The sequence below is a fragment of the Alligator sinensis genome, unplaced genomic scaffold, assembly GCF_000455745.1.
Source record: "Alligator sinensis unplaced genomic scaffold, ASM45574v1 scaffold1802_1, whole genome shotgun sequence".
Classification (NCBI taxonomy): domain Eukaryota; kingdom Metazoa; phylum Chordata; order Crocodylia; family Alligatoridae; genus Alligator; species Alligator sinensis.
Genome location: NW_005843236.1, coordinates 193,716 through 210,521, shown reverse-complemented (window position 1 = coordinate 210,521; position 16,806 = coordinate 193,716). Strand labels below are relative to the sequence as shown.

The window sequence follows — 16,806 nt, the reverse complement described above, 5'->3', positions numbered from 1 at the left end:
GATGGAGCTAGACTATTTTCAGTGATGGCAGATAACAGAACAAGGAGCAATGGTCTCAAGTTGCAGTAAAGGAGGTGTAGGTTAGATATTAGGAAGAATTGTTTCGCTAGGAGGGTAGTAAAACACTGGAACAGGTTACTCAGAGAGGTGGTGGAAGTTCCATCCTTGGAGGCTGGCAAGACAAAACTTTGGCTGAGATGATCTAATTGGGGATGGTCCTGCTTTGAGCAGGGGGTTGGATTAGATGACCTCTTGAGGTCCCTTCCAACCCTAACTTTCTATGATTCTATGATTTTATGAATGTAACTGTTCCAGGTGAACTGCATGAAAATTGTATTGGGCTCTGCTCATACCATAGCTTTCAGAGTCTGTTGTGTTTTCTGTATATAAACCAAAAACAGTGGTAAGAGATACATAATAAAGGTGGTTTAGTACACGAGTCTTATGATCTTCCCAGTTACCTGCAGGGAGGGGGAGGGGGAACAGAAGACACCCATGTGTATTTCTTAATATTTGATTTGATTTGATTTGATTTTTTGTATAATAATTGCCATTCAAAGAAAAACAGTCACATGCTTGCTTATTGGAAAATGTTTATAGTGCCTAATGTAGTATACGGTCAAATAGTTATAAACCTGGGTGATCATTTCATAATAATTTGTATTTAGGAAACAGTATTTTGATATATTGCATTTATTAAATTATGCTATGACTAACACTTTCTTGACTGAAAGGAAGTCTTATACAAGAGGAGATGTTTTCATTCTTAAATTCTTCATCAGACACAGAATATCAAAATATTAAAAATGTGATCTTCCTGAAGTTCTTGAGGAGATGGCCTTTTAACCAAATTTTCCTAGCATCCCAACCAGGTGCCCACATCAAAGACATCCACAATGATGTGGGATTTGTAGTCGTACTTGTATGATTTGAAGTCAATAATGAAGTGCAGGAAACCTGTATTGAAAATAAAATAGCATGAAATATTGTGTGGGAAACCATGGATGACCGGTGCCTCCTCAGTCTGGGGAGGCACCAGATCGCCGACAGGTTGTGGGGGGTCCCCCAGCAGCCAATCGGGAGGTCAGGGAGAGGTTCCCCCAGTGGCCGATTGCTGAGGCAGCAGTGAAATGGGAAGTGCACTTCCGATTTCATGGCTGGAGCTTCCAGGGGTTTCATGGCTGATCTCAGGGGCTGCACTTGCACCCCCTATGCGTCACCAGTGTGGGAAACCTATTTGCTTAATCAGTGTAAACTGAACTCAAATAAACTTACTTTTCTTGAGTGTCCACTCATGGAATTCTTTAGTTTAACAATTCTTTAGTTTTGCCTGTTTGTGCTACATCTTTGTGCTACCCTCCTCTCAACAGTTAGTACAGGTTAGCTGGTCGCCTGCCTTAGTAATTTTATGAGCTGCTGAAGGAAGGATGTACAGTAGCTGATTATCAGTAGCATTTATTAATGTTGAATTGATACAAGCACAGTATTTGGTTATGTGTCTTATCATTCAGTATAGATCAGCAAAGGTCTCATCAGCAGGCCCCATTTCAACAATATTTAACAAAATGCTTCAAGCTGTCCCTATTCAGAAGAATGGTTTTACAGGTTAATATTTCAAGCACATACTAGTGGGACCTAAGGCTTGATCCATGGGAGGAGGTTGGAACCTCCAAGTGAGATGCCAAAACACCTAGCATTTAGGCACTGAGGGGACAGAGTGGCATGCTCAATTCCCTACATGGTGCACAGGGAGAGTCCATTTTACCTCCCTAGAATCAAATGGTTTGCTTTCCTTTTGGTATTAACACTTTCAGCATTCACTTATTTCTACAACGCTACCTATCTTCTGATTATTTGTGTTATATAGCCCCTGCAAGCACTTACTCTGGACTCCTTTAAGAGACATTTGGACATTTATCTTGCTGGGATCCTTTGACCCCAGCTGACTTCCTGCCCTTGGGGCAGGGGGCTGGACTCAATGATCTTCCAAGGTCCCTTCCAGCCCTAATGTTTATGAAATCTATGAAATCTATGTATAGCTATATAAAACAGGGTGGCCTGGCTCTTTATGTGGGAACAGATAGCTCTGTTGCAGAAACCCAGCTGCAGGCAATTCACTTCTCAGGGTGTTAAAAACCCAGAGAGAGCAGGGAGGTCAAGTTGTGGGGAAGAAGTGGTCCAGAGTGGAACCTAGATAAGCTTGGTACCAGGAAGGGGCCAGAGCAAAAGGGCCTCTCCTGCTACCTAGAGAAGGGCTGAAAGTTTTGGTTTTTCAGTTTGTTTGTTTGAACAAGGGTTATGCATTTAAACTGAAAGAACTGGCTGAGGTGTTCCCAGGAGCAAAGCCAGCCTCCAAGACAGCAGGCTCTCTAACCTGCTTACGCTCTCACACACATACACATATACAGAGTGAAATATGTAATTCCTGCACTAGCTACCATTTTATGGGAGTAATATCTTATTTAAGCTCTTGATTAAAAAAAATTACAGTCTTACCAGTCATTTCAAATGCTGCATCTACTTTGCCACTTATTCCTGGGAAAGCATATGAAATGTTCTTGGGATAGTCCTTATCCATAGTATGTGTAGATTCATCATAACTAAGGTACAAATATGAATGCAAGAAGGTTGCTGAGAGGATACAAGAAGTTCATTAAATCTACAGAGCATCATTCAACTACTTAATCATTTTAGTGAGGTGGGGAGGGGGTTGCACTGGCCAAATTCATGGCTTGTGTAAATGACTTGTGTAAATGACTTAGATCTGGACAGGATACAGATGTGGATGGATGAGACTAGGATGGGTTTTAATACAGACAAGTGCAAGGTGTTGCACCTGGGGAAGAAGAATCAGCAGCATACCTACAGGCTGGAGAACTCCCTTCTAGGCAGCACAGGGGCAGAAAAGGATCTTGGTGTCAGTATTGATTCCAAAATGAACATGGGCCGCCAATGTGGGGACGCAGTCAGGAAGGCTAACTGCACCTTGTCATGCATCCACAGATGCATCATGAGCAGGTCTAAGGAGGTGATCCTCCCCCTCTATGTGACACTGGTTGCCCCAGTTGGAGTACTGCGTCCAGTTCTGGGCGCCGCACTTCAGGAGGGATGTGGACAGCATCAAGAGGGTCCAAAGGAGGGCCACTTACATAATCAGGGGGCAGCAGGGCAGGCCCTATGAGGAGAGGCTATGGGACCTGAACCTGTTCACCCTCCACAAGAGCAGGCTGAGAGGGGATCTGATGGCTGCCTATAACCTTGGCAAGGGGGACCAGCAGGCAATGGGAAAGTCCCTGTTCCCCCAAGTACTACCAGGGGTAACAAGGAACAATGGCCATAAGTTGATTGAGAGTAGATTCAGGCTAGACATCAGGAGGCACTACTTCACAGTCAGGGTGGCTAGGAGCTGGAACCAACTTCCAAGGGAAGTGGTGCTCGCCCCTAACCCGGGGGGTCTTCAAAAGGAGGCTAGATAGACTCCTTGCCAGGGATGTTTGACCCCAGCATGCTTTCCTGCCTGTGGCATGGGGTCAGACTTGATTATATGCTTAGGTCCCTTCTGACCCTACCAACTATGAAACTATGACTTCATTGGAGTTAAATTAGGGATGAATTTTCTTCAATCTGTTTTAAGCACCTTTATATTTCAAGATCCATATAATTTATCTAATTCAATATATATATTTCAACTGATAAATTTTCAGACCCTTTGTGACATGACATCACTAGAGATCATGTTCCATGACAGAAAAGAGCAGGTATGCATGTTTTCTCTGAATGCTGTGCATCTCTGATTACTGGTTAGATACTTACTGGTTGGTAAATGTATGCAAATTAGGAACCTAGGGTAGACCAGAAGCTCAGTACCACAGGGAGCATCTAGTAGTTAACCATGGGACCAGAGGTTAGTAATTTTAGGTTCTATTTCTGCCTCTATCATTGACTTGCTGATGGCAGAGCTGATGATGAAGTATGACTTGGTCAGATACTGAATGTGCAAGGGAAAAGAGTTTCACTTGTAGCAATCTGGCATTCAGTGGCTTTACAAAATAAGCATAATATATACTGACATGGTATTGTATGGGAACCAAATCCAGCTGTAATGTAAGCAAGTAGAACACATATTGAAGTCAATGGACCAGTTTGTTTTCACTTGCACTGTTGTACAGTGGAGCAGAGATCAGAACAGGATCCATAATGCCAACAGTGTGGCATGGGTGTTTCCTCCACTGGATGTTGCCTCCAATAAATCTCTGGAACAATTAAAGGGAGATTGCAAAACATTGCTTACAGGGTTAAATTTGTCAGATGCATATCTCAAGAACCTGGGAAAGCACAGTGTAAGAGTGGGCCTGATTAACCAGGGCTTTACACCAGTTTATGTACCTCCCCTGGCTTATGGTAGAGTTTTGTCTCTGCAGGAAAGAGTCAAGATGAAAGTGGATGCCATAGAACTGGCATGTTCTTACCCTGATCTTCCAGATCTGAATCACCTTTGCTTTTAAGAAGAGAGAAGAAGAGACCTTTTGGCCATTTAGAAATAAAACATGAAGTTTGTTTCTTCTCTTACCTCCAACAGTGTTCTTCCACAAACAGCAGGGTTTTTCCTGTTTCTTGAATATGTAACGCAGCATCAACATGACTGACGTTATGTGGAAGCCCTAATGTGTAAATTGTAGAGGGATTTCTTTTCATCTTTAGGTTTCTAATGGTCCAAAATCTGGATCCTGCATAAACAGAGTTTGTATTAGGCAGGCAATGGGAAGATCACTGCATCACCTAATACTATCCAGGATGTACCTATTCTGTAAATATACTAAGAACTTCACTTTAAATGGGATAGGTCCTCACATGACAGGGACTTCCTCAATATCAGGAAAATCTCTGAGTCATTTGTGCTGGTGGAGTCTCTCCTGCCAGTGTAATGACTGGGGTGGGGACAATCTCCAGCTGGTCCCCAAGTGCAATGGGGTCCCCAAGTGCAATTTCCTCCCCTTGGGTCCTGGTCTTTGCACAGGATGGCCAGACTTGAGCGCTGGATCAACAGTCTTATGGGGCTTCACAGTCTACTGAGGCTAATGGAAGTTTTTTGATTGATAGTAATAGGTTTATGATCATGACCTTAAGGAAACAGAATAAATATCTTTATAAGTGATTCTGCATTATGTATAATTTTATTTAAAAGATGAAAAGTATATGAAAAGTATATCGACTTGGGGGGAGGTGGGTAGTGGAGTCCCCCAGGGCTCGGTCCTGGGCCCTGCGCTGTTCAATTTCTTCATCAGCGATCTTGATGTTGGGGTGGAAAGCAACCTGTTTGAATTCGCTGATGACACCAAAATTTGGGGGGAGGTGAGCACGCTAGCAGGGAGAGAGAGATTGCAGAAGGATCTGGATAGGTTACAGGGGTGGGCAGACAGGAACAGGATGTGTTTCAATACGGACAAGTGCAGGGTGCTGCACTTGGGTAGTAGGAACCAGCAGCACACTTATACGATGGGGAACTCCCTACTTGAGAGCACGGAGGCGGAAAGGGATCTTGGTGTCATTATTGACTCCAAGATGAACATGGGCCGACAATGCGAGGTCATGGTTGGCAGGGCTAACCGGACCTTGTCATGCATCCACAGGTGCATCTCGAGTAGAGCCAGGGAGGTGATCCTCCCCCTCTATGCGACGCTGGTCAGGCCGCAGCTGGAGTATTGTGTCCAGTTCTGTGCGCCCCATTTCAGGAGGGATGTGGACAACATGGAGAGGGTCCAGAGGAGGGCCACCCGCATGATCCGGGGACAACAGGGCAGACCCTACAGTGAGAGACTGCGGGACCTGAACCTATTCAGCCTCCACAAGAGAAGGCTGAGGGGGGACCTGGTGACCGTCTATAAACTCACTAGGGGGAACCAGAAGGGTTTGGGGGAGACGCTGTTTCCCCTAGCCCCCGCTGGCATAACAAGGAGTAATGGGCACAAGTTGATGGAGAGGAGGTACAGATTGGACATCCGAAAAAACTACTTCACAGTTAGGGCGGCTTTTTTTTTTTTTTTTGGGTTGTTCTCCCGCCCTGGTTGGGGGTCGGGCTAGAAGATCTATTAGGTCCCTTCCGACCCTGAAACTATGAAACTATATTTTCTTATAACACTTAGTGGGAGATAACACTAGCCCATTCTGCACAGAATCTTACTGTATATGTGAAAAATTTTGCAGACTGTTTCAATTTGACACTTTCGACTAATTTCGAGCTTGAAACAGCGAAATTGACTTCAAATGAAGGGCTTTGAAACAGCCTCAAAACAAAATGAGGCTAGCCAAAATGTTTCAGAAGTTCTGAAATGTTTTGAGTTTCAAAGGAGCCAGCAGCCAGGTGGTGGGAGACAGGGAAGAACCAGGGCTGCACTCCCAGTGGCTTCGCAACCCCATGTGGCTCATCCAGGAACGTAACCCTGGCTCATTTGGGCTGAGTTCCTTTCTCCAGCCCAATCATAGTACCAGGGATGGGAACTTAGCCCAGCAAGGCTGAGTGCCTTTCCCCAGCCTGATCAAACGTAGCTCTGGGGCGGGGAACTGAGCGATCGGGCTCAGTTCTCTTCCCCAGCTCCCCGGCCCCAGGCAGTAGCACCCACTTCCCTCCCTCATTTGGCAGGCAGATCAGGGATGCAACCCTGGGAGGGTTGACACAGCGCCAGCAGCCCTCCTGGGGTTGTGGGCCCCCATCTGCCTGCCAGATGAGAGAGGCTGTTTCGAGCTTCCCCATTGTAGTGTATGGGCGAAACATTGAAACAGCGTTGAAACAGCATCACTGATTTGATGAAACAGAATGGAACAGCGGTTTCAAATTGAAATGAAATTTTAAACGAAACGCTGTTCCGTCAAAACCTCAAAACTCAAGTCTAAACGGAATGGTGCCATTTCGCACAACCCTAATTTTCGCCATTAGATAGGCATCAGATCCTGAGCTGTTCTAGACTTTATTCTTTTGAAACACACTTATCTCCAGTAAGTAGAAAGTATCAAGTTGTATTTTGAGGTGTCGTAATACTGAATGCTTCAAATGATAAGAAAATCTCTTACCATTTGTAATACTGAACTGGGGTATTGTAATAATGAATTCTTCAAATGATAAGAATATATGTCATCATGGAATTTTAAGTGAGTTTGTAGTAGAGTATAAAATAAAGTACCTTGGAAAATGTACATAGTTTTCTTTGAAGACACTTCATAAGCAGCAGAGATATTTGCTTTAATTTGTGATAAGAAATTTTTGATAAATCCTTCTTTCACTTGTGATGTTGATAAATCCTTAATCCACATTTTTCTTGAAAGTTAAAAAAGCAATTTCAGTACAATTATCAATATTTTCAAACACGTTATCTGCATTGAACTGTCCTCATTTCAATAGGATTAATTTTATAAACTAGTGGTTCCCAAATGGAGGCTCACAACCTTAAACTGGGTAGTAATACTGATCTAGGGGGTTGTAAGTCCTATAGACTCAGTTACACATTTAGGTGTGGAAGTGGGGTCACAAGTCAATTGAAAATGGCTTTGCTGCAGAAAAAGATTAGGAACTACTTTTATAAACACGTCTTTGTAACTATATTCTACAGCGGTGTTCTCTGTAGTCTCTTCATTTCTTTCGCTACCTTTATAATAAAAATGTTGCATTTTTACTTGTGTTTGAGCCCTAACATATCCCCTGTAATAGGCTCAAGCTTTCATCCAAAATAAAAAAAAGTTTTCTGTGCATTAATGGCCTTTCTGAGCCATTGCTAATCAGTCAGAAAGCCCCATTTTTTTGGTAATTACCAAGCCACTGCTTTTAAATGAAAATAAGAGAATATTTACTGAACCTGTTTTTGAAGAAAATAATGTTTTCTCCGAAACTAGTAACAGCATCAAAGGTTAGGCTCACATCACATTTGTCATCAACTGATAGTTGTTTTGGGAAAAAATAATTCAAGTATTGGTAAATATATGAATGGTGTGTTCTTCCAGAGCTGGGCTTTGGTCCTAAATCAAAATAAAACATAGAAATACATTTGTTGCTCAACATATCCCATACTGTATGCACAAGGTAGTCAGATTGCTGGCTGGTGTAAATTGTAGAGTCAATGGAGCTACACTGACCAGCTGAGTTTTTGGTATGATTATTTCTAGTAACTCCAAAATGAGTGAAATCATGGCCCAGTCAAAGTTAATGGGAATTTTGCCATTCATTTTTAAAGAAAGAACCAGGTTTTCAAAATCTTATGGCCATGCTTAACTTAAGGGGGACTTGGCTCAAGCTTAAAGTTAATCACATATGTTTGTGTTTACGAACACAATCAATCCATCAGAAAATACTCTTTGAACTGTAGATATGCAGTGGAACAGAGATACACACCAAAAATAATTTGCTGGATTGGCATTTCATGGTGTTTTCTCAAACTCTGAATAATTTTTGCTATGCAAATGCAGTAGCAGAAGTTACAAAAAATAGCTTTGAATTACTTTTAAATAAGATTTTTTATAATTTTATTATAATAATTGCATTATTTTATATTGTATTATTAGTAATTGTATATAATATCTGTATTATTTTTTCTATTTATGAAAAATGCTAAAAACAGCAGATATTGGCAATTCAACATTATCTGAATGCATGACATATGGAGCCTAATATATATATCCATACCATACAGTGTTTGAATCTTATGTACATCCTCAAAGGAGAGAGGAGATCCCTGTAGCCTGCGTTTTTGGTATGTTGGATACATCAGTGAAGCTGGATTTCTTGAATGGAGGAGACCTAATGAGTGGCCAAACTCATGAGCAGCGACAAGGTACAAGTTAATACCTGCAAAAAAATAATACTTAAAATGACAAATAGCACCTGCAGTTTCAATAAACTGGGACATTCCTACAAGTAGGAGAAACATAATTTCATAGAAATGATTTTTTGATTGGCTAGAAATGAATAGAATTGAATTTTTCTCTTTTGGTCAAAGTGTGTTCACATGTCCTTAGTGGTGCTATGTGCTGCTTATTAGGGATACGTGAAGCTTTGGTCCCTGATTCAATATGATGGAGATTCATCTTGATTTGGTGGCCAAATCTATGAATCTGAATCAGATCAGACAACGCGTTAATCTCTCCAAATCGAATCGGAACCCTCTGAATCGATTCAGAGAGATTCAGAAAGATTCAGTGATTCAGACATAGACACAACTTTAAATGTTTTTTCTACTCACCTCTAGCTAGCAGGTGGCTGGAGTGTCCCACAGAAGTGCGGGGTTCCCCAGCGCACTTGGCAGCAGACCCAGAAGTGGACCAGAAGCACTTCTGGTTCACTTCTGGGTCCACTGGGGAACACACTTGGGCCCCCCCCATGCCTCCCCGGCTTGGTAACTAGTTCCTCCTGGGTCTGGGGGGGCACCCGGGGTCCCCCCGTGGCTGATTGCCAAGCCAGGGGGGGCCCCCAGTGCACTCTGTGGTGGACCTGGAAGTGTACTGGAAGTACTTCTGGTCCACTTCTGGGTTTGCCGCCAAGCACTTGGTGGGCCCCCCCCATGCTCTTGTGGGATGCTCCATGCGCCCCAGCATCTCATCGTTCATGAGCTGTACTGGTACCTCCAGGTATGTAGAAAAAAACATTTAAAGCGGTGTCTATGTCTGAATTGCTGATTCTCTGAACCAGCATTGAATCTTCAGATTTGGATTCAGCCAAATCGAATGAGGGACAGTGATCTGAATCAATTAATTGAATTACTGTCCCTGATTTGGGCCAAATCCAAATTGAATAGGGCCTGTTTCGCACACCCCTGCTGTTTAACACATGCTGAGGTTCATCTCATTTTTGATGTTTGTGAAATTACCTACCATTATGTTCTGCTGACCACTTTTCATCTCCATCAAAATGAGCATCACCTCCAATTCCTGCTCCAGGTCCAAATGCATGAGCCACAGTGCCTCCTGGGCCATCAAACGGCTGAGAGTCTCCATGCGCTAAAAAGATACATACAGACACATTTTTTTGCCTTGGAAGTCAAGTACTGATTAAGCCCTCAAGCCATCAGGTTCTGAAGCCCTTATACCTTAGGACCCATTGACTTAAAGTTAAATACATGCTTTAGTGATTTACAAAGTTGGATCATCACAAGTCAGTTTGAAAAAGAAATGCAAATCCTTTCATGCCCATCACAACAAAACAAGCAAACAAACAAAACCCCCCAAACACTTCAAGTTACCTGTCGTTGTAAATCTGATGATTATATCAGCCTTTCCAGTGCTGGATGGGATAAATGTTAATGGACTAACATCACTCCAAACTTTTAAAGCTGAAGAAATAAGGTGATTCACTGTGGCTGATGGCAGTTGTGAGGTATATGTTGCTATACTGTGAAAAGTAAGGAAAGGAACTTAGGAGCATCCTAACAGATTTGGTTAGGAAATTATGAGATAAAATACATTCTTTGGGGTGAATTAGTTAAAATCTGACTAAGGATGTCATTTTTGAGAAAGTTTCAGCAAAATAGTTTTGCTCCTCTAAAGATGAGGTGGGGGAAATTGTAATGTTTTGTGAGGGTTAAAAGTTCCTTACAATTATTTCACTAAGTCCAGTGCCTCCATATTTGAAAATGGTTTCAGACAGGTGTCTTTTGCCATCCCTATGAAAATCCATCGAAATCCAACCATTTTTGGCTTCTGAAAAATCACTGTTTGAGGGAGCTCTGTAGAAATTAGAATTCAGTGGTAAAATTTTAGGATCTTCTCTTTGCACTGATGATATTCTACCTTACCAAGCTCGCTGAGCATGTTCCAGAGCTTCAATAGCTAAGCCAGGTTTTTCTCCTGTTGATCCTCCCAGCATCAGCACTTGCTAAGCACTAAAACTGAGCAGGGAGACTTTCTCTCCTGACATCTCAACCCCACTCAACATATTTCATATGTATAGTAACACCGAGGCAAATTATCATGTAACTTCAAGTAGAGAGGCCAGATAGATGCACAAGGGAAATGCTGGAACACTCTTGTAGCCCAGCTATATAGCACATCCAAAACTGTACTGCAGAACTTGCTGGGTGATGTTGAAGTGGATTATTATTTATAAGTTTGGTATTATTCCAGACACCAAATTTCTTTCATGATGTCCCTCCCCTGTTCTGCATGTCCTCTATCCTTTTTTCTGATATGTATTATTATGCAAGGCACAGCCACAGAACTATGAACCATCCAGGATGTGCATATCTTACATATAGACTGATCCAATACAGAGGTCCTTTTATGCCCAAATAATTGTTCCAAAGCAGTATCTTTTTGACTCATATAGTAAACTAATTTGATCTGTTCTTTCCACAAACTCATCCTCTAGTCCTTGTTCAGTCTATATGACTTGATCATATAAATATAAGAATGCTTTGGGTGAAGCCTTGTACATTAAGAAGTCTGAGAATGCAAGGGTGATGAATTCTTTCCTGGTCTTCTAAATAGTCATTTTTGGTCATCTATATGGTACTTTTTGGTACTTACACACACCAAAAACAATTCGGTTTTTGGAGGCATAGGCATAGGTGACTGCATATGTACACAAACTAGACATATATGAGAATCAAAAGGGAGAGGAACAGGGACATTTGTCAATAGGTTACTGTCTTGAGAAGCAGAGGATGTAGGTTCTAGGCCTCTCTCATCCACAGTGGGTTTTAAGAAGAGTTTTTTTGACTTCCCAGCATGGCATACTACTAACCACTGCAACCCAGTACAGCCATTACCCGGGCTCTTTTTGGTGCTCCTTTTGAAGCAGAGACTTTTTATATAGTCATTGGAAAAATGGATGGAGGCCAGAAGGAAAAATGGATGGAGGCCAGAAGCTTCTACATCATTGGGAGCACAGATCCCAGCTAAAACCTAGACCCCCAGCTATTCCAGACAAGCAGGCAACTCATTAAGCCACACACACTTGCTTTCATCCTCTGGGCCTATATCTCTCTTGCAGTGGTCCAGCTCCAAAAGGAGTGCCAGAGAAGAGTCTAAATAATGGCTGGCTTGTGGTGTGATGGTTAGAGTCCTACAATAGAAAAACAGAGAGGCATAGGTTTAAGTCCTTTCTTGGTGAGGGGAGTCAAAATACAGGTCTGCGGTTTCCCAGATGAGTACTCTAGGTCGGGGAGGGGAAGAAGGAAATATAGAAGTCACTCTCTCCTCAAGGCTGCTACTTGTCCATAAAGGATGCATGTTTGTACCCCATGTGCTACTGTACCTGTCTGTGCATGTATGTAGTTACACATTTGCATTCAGGAAAATAATTTCTTTGGGTGTGCCAAAATTACTGCATAGCTGACCAAAAAATAGCTCCTTAGACAACCAGGAAGGGAACAAAATGCCAGCTCAAATGATTTTGAAACTAGAGCTTTAAACCACAGAATAATAAAATGACAAAATGCTTTACCTGTATGTTAATGCTTTCTTTAGCCAGTGAACCTGCTGGTTCATAACTCTATATTGTTTGACATCAGGTACTCCACACCTTGGAGTTTTCATTATGTCTAAATTCGGAGCATCTAAATGACCTGTTACGTTCAAGCTAAAAAATGCTTGTATCTGTTTCAGCCTCTCTATCAGGTAACTTCCTCTCCTCCTGCTGTGGTTTGTGCATGTTTTATCCAGCGGATAGAAGTTTTGAAGGTATACCTAGATCATTGCAAGAAATGGAGGGAGAAAGTGAGAATGGATGGAGTGACTGAAGAGGAAAAAGAAAAACAAAACCTTTAGGGTGTCTATTTAAACATCATACGGGAACATCATTGCCAGCAAGGGTAAGGTTGTACTTTATAAATTATTGATTGATTAAAAAACTGTGTTATATTTATACTGTCATATTTTTTGATATGCCTGATGCATCTTAAGTTCATCTTTATATCATCTTGGAAAAGTTGTTTGTTTTTTTTTTGGCATCCAATAAACACTAAGTAGTATCATATTTTTAGTAAGACATGGTTTAAAATGTGGCAGTAAAGAAAGTGTGAAGTTATTAGAAATCTTACCTCCTTTATGGAAAAAAATTCATTGGTTTAAATGGGACTAGGATGTCACTTTATTTATGCATATGTGTATTTCAAACAGTATATTCCTGACAGCATCAGTGGGCATGTCTACACGCTAGCGTACAACGATGTCGTTACTGTGCCTTACAGGTGTTGCACGTTTAAATTTCCCCACTACGTTGCTGTAGCAGCGCGCTATAGGAGGGGAAGTGTGCTGCTACAGTGACATAGCTAACAATCACGTGTAGACCTTTGTGATTGTTATGTTGCTATAGCACGCTGTAGGGACTGTACGGCGACATGCTGCATCACTACATCACCATAGGGTGACATGTAGATACGTCCAGTATATCTCAGTCTGGAGGAGGGACTAAACCAAGACTCAGAGATTTTGAATACTAGCATTTAGAATAGATGGGTATCAGAACTTGGGCCTGGACCTGATTTAAAATCTGATTTAAATAAAAAAAATCCATTTTTAAAAATAATTGTAAAAAATCATCAATTTGTATTCACCCTGATTAACCTGTGTTTATTTAAAGGTTCCAGAAGATAAAGCATTGAATCCAGAACCAGTGGTTCTATTAATGATTTGGCTACTATGAAATCTGACAAGCTACTAGCACTAGATGGTTTTGCTGTTAACAGGAAGTATTGTTAATTAGCTAATCCCAACATGCTTCTTTTCTCTATTAAAGTCTTATTTTTGATGCCAAAAGTAGTGTGTTTCAAGAAACACCCAAACCAAATTTTTTTTGTACACTTTAAAAAAAAAAGAAGTGGTTTAGGTAGGCATTTAGCCTAAAGCAAACATTTTAGTCCCAGAGAAATAATAATAATAATTAATAATAATAATAATTTATACAGACCTTGTCATATATCAAGTTGTTTTTTTCGACCTTATCAGCCATTTCAATGTGATCTTTTGTCCTGTGGAATAGAGGCGTTGCCAGTGACAAAGTAAAAAGTAGGGAAAACACAGAGAAAGGATGCTGTAAATCAATCATGATCCTAGTAAGGATGGTAGTGTTAAAAATACAACATCCTGTAGTTTTCAAATGGAGCTGGCAGGTGTCTTTATAACACAGATGATTTTGCAATTGAAGATGATTCACCTACTGTACACTGCAAAATGATTAATACCTCTGTTTTTAAATACCTAAAGCCTCATTCTTCAAATCTTACACTAAGTCGAACTCCCACAAAGAGTCCCACTGACCTAAAATTACTGGCTCATACAGTGGGGCCCATTAGGGCTCACCTCATTGAAGTTCTCTATCCTGATTTTATACTGCCTCACGCTTGGATAATCATTTATAGACATACAGCATGGGAGCAAAATATGAAAGACCAGATTTTGATTTCAGTTAAATAAATCTGCAGTAATTCCACTGGTTAAAGTCAATGCAATACAGAAAACCTGTCACATCTCATCTTACTTTGACTTGGCCTTGTTTGTCTTATTCCTAAGGAGACCAGTTTGTGGTGGCTAGGACTAGAAGGAATGATGCCATATTATTTTACACTTGTATTCAGTCCATTCCTATTCAGACAGGTACAAATCTATAGGGTTAATGTTTTACTTTTGTACCAAAACATCCTCTTATGTCATCTACAAAACTATGTTATAATGTTGGAACGTATAGAATGCCCTCCTAAAACCTATCATTTTAGTTCTTTTCAAAGAATCCAAATCCAGCTTTTAATGAGACGTCATTTGCTAAGAATAGATCTAGTTGAAGTTTTTCCTCACGAAATATTTTCACTGATAGATGAAATTATTAAAAATAAACTTTTTCATGAATAATTATTAATTTTGTGAACACCTCTACATTTTTGAAATATTTTTCTGTAATGTGATATAACAACATTCTTATAAAACATTATATTTTTTTGTACAGAAAAACATGCCTTGTTACAGATTTTTTTCCTAGTTTAGTAAGATTTTTTAATAAAGAAAAGGTTGCCATTGACAATTTTGGAAAATGTCATAAAAAATGGTATATTTTGAACACAGCAAATCAGAGAGATTTTTGACATTTTTCCTGGAATAATTTTCTTTGCTGCTAGGGCCTTCATAGAATCCCAGAGAAGTAGGACTGGACGGGACCTCCAGAGGTCATCTAGTCCTGCATTTCTCAACCTGTGGGTTGTGACCCTAAAGTGGGTCACAAAAATATATGAAAGGGTCATGAACAAACTTAAAAAATGGATCAACAAACTTTAAAAATTGGTTCTCCTTTAAAGGAGAGAAATGTTGGAAACTGGGTTTTCCCTTGCAGGACAGCAGAGTTCCAGCCTGCACGGGGCTGCTTGGGGGCCCCCCATAGCCCCTCACTGCCCCACACACTGTGGGGTTGCGACCTGGGGGTGGGGGCAGTGGGTCAGGAGTGAGGGACACTGGCAGGTCCAGGGGCCTGTTTTCTATTTAGACCATTTACTGGGTCGGGACTAGCCATCAATGTTAACAAATGGGTCCTGGTACAAAAAAGGTTGAGAACTAGTCCAGTCCCTGCATGAGACAGGATCACGCTTATCCAAACCATCCTATATAAATCCATATAGTAAAACTATAGTCAACCCTCACACAACACAAGACATGACAACCTAACCTGCCACAGATAAAGCAGGGGGACCATGGCAGCCAGCGTCCTGCTTCTGTAAAAGGTGGTTAATATACACTGCAGAGATCCCAGGTAGAGGGCCACGTCCCCTGCTACAGAGGAAGGCAACAACTTTCATGGTCTATACCAATTTGACTATGGGGTAAAATTCCTTCCTGACCCCAAATATGGCAATTATAGAATCATAAAAAATTAGGGTTGGAAGAAACCTCACAAGGCCATCTAGTCCAGCCCCTGCTCAAACAGAACCGTTCCCACCTAGATCATTCCAGCCAGAGCTTTGTTAAGCCAGACCTTAAAAACCTCCAAGGATGGAGATTCCACCACCTCTCTAGATAACCTGTTCCAGTGCTTCACCATCCTCCTGGATATTTCCTAATATCCAACCTAAACCTCCCTTGCTGCAATTTGAATCATTCTGACCCTGTAGAGGCAAGATGCTCTAGCCAAAAACCTCCAGCTTCAAGTCTCAACAGGAGCACTGGCACACCCCAGCCAAAATCCCCAGTTGGGGTGGAAAACAAGGACTTCCTTATCAATTCATGGACTAAATGCAGACATTCACAGGGGCTAGGGGGAGATTAGATTGCATTACAAATGGCCAGCTGATCTAATTTACTTCACTCTGGTGTGGACCTTAAACTTAGACCCGGTCTCAGTGATTGGAAATCAATCTAAACCCATAACTGTACAGAAGTTTTATCCACATAGATCGGTCTAAAATGCCAGAACTGAGTCTAAGATAGACCTGGATCAATGGACACACAAACTTAATTAATATAGATTAGACTAGTGCGTGGAACTTCAGTTCAGTTACCTGAGCAGCCCTGGGATTGGTAAAGTCCAGCTGCCAGCCTCAGCCCTGGGGCTCTGCTTTTCCTACCTGTCCCTTGGCACTGGGATATTTTTAGCCCTCCAGCTCCTTGTGCCCCACACCCGCATGCACCAACTAGCCCCCCACCAGCCCTCCATTAAGCAAGCCACTCTGGGTGTTGCTGATTTAATAAGTGTTCACCGCTGCCAGGAGCTGAGGAAGTAAGTCCTGGTCAGGGGAGGGGATGGTAGGGTTGTGGGGGGCAGGTTCACTGGGGGGCTAAAAATAGCCCCATATCCCCCATGATCCTGCTAAAACTCCTGCCCCCCCCGAGAGATTGCACATTCTC

The 16,806-nt window shown here is 41.7% G+C and overlaps 1 protein-coding gene across 1 annotated transcript; it reads right to left on the bottom strand.

Annotated features, from left to right (window-relative positions):
- Positions 1-856: 856 nt before the first annotated feature.
- On the bottom strand, positions 857-10,846 carry LOC102388657 (matrix metalloproteinase-20-like). The gene is made up of 6 exons (XM_006038060.1): positions 10,776-10,846; positions 10,224-10,372; positions 9,856-9,981; positions 8,672-8,833; positions 2,497-2,631; positions 857-957 (listed from the first exon to the last, which is right to left on the bottom strand). Exons 1-6 carry the CDS (start codon positions 10,844-10,846, stop codon positions 857-859), a joined length of 744 nt encoding a protein of 247 aa, XP_006038122.1.
- Between the last annotated feature and the right edge of the window lie 5,960 nt (positions 10,847-16,806).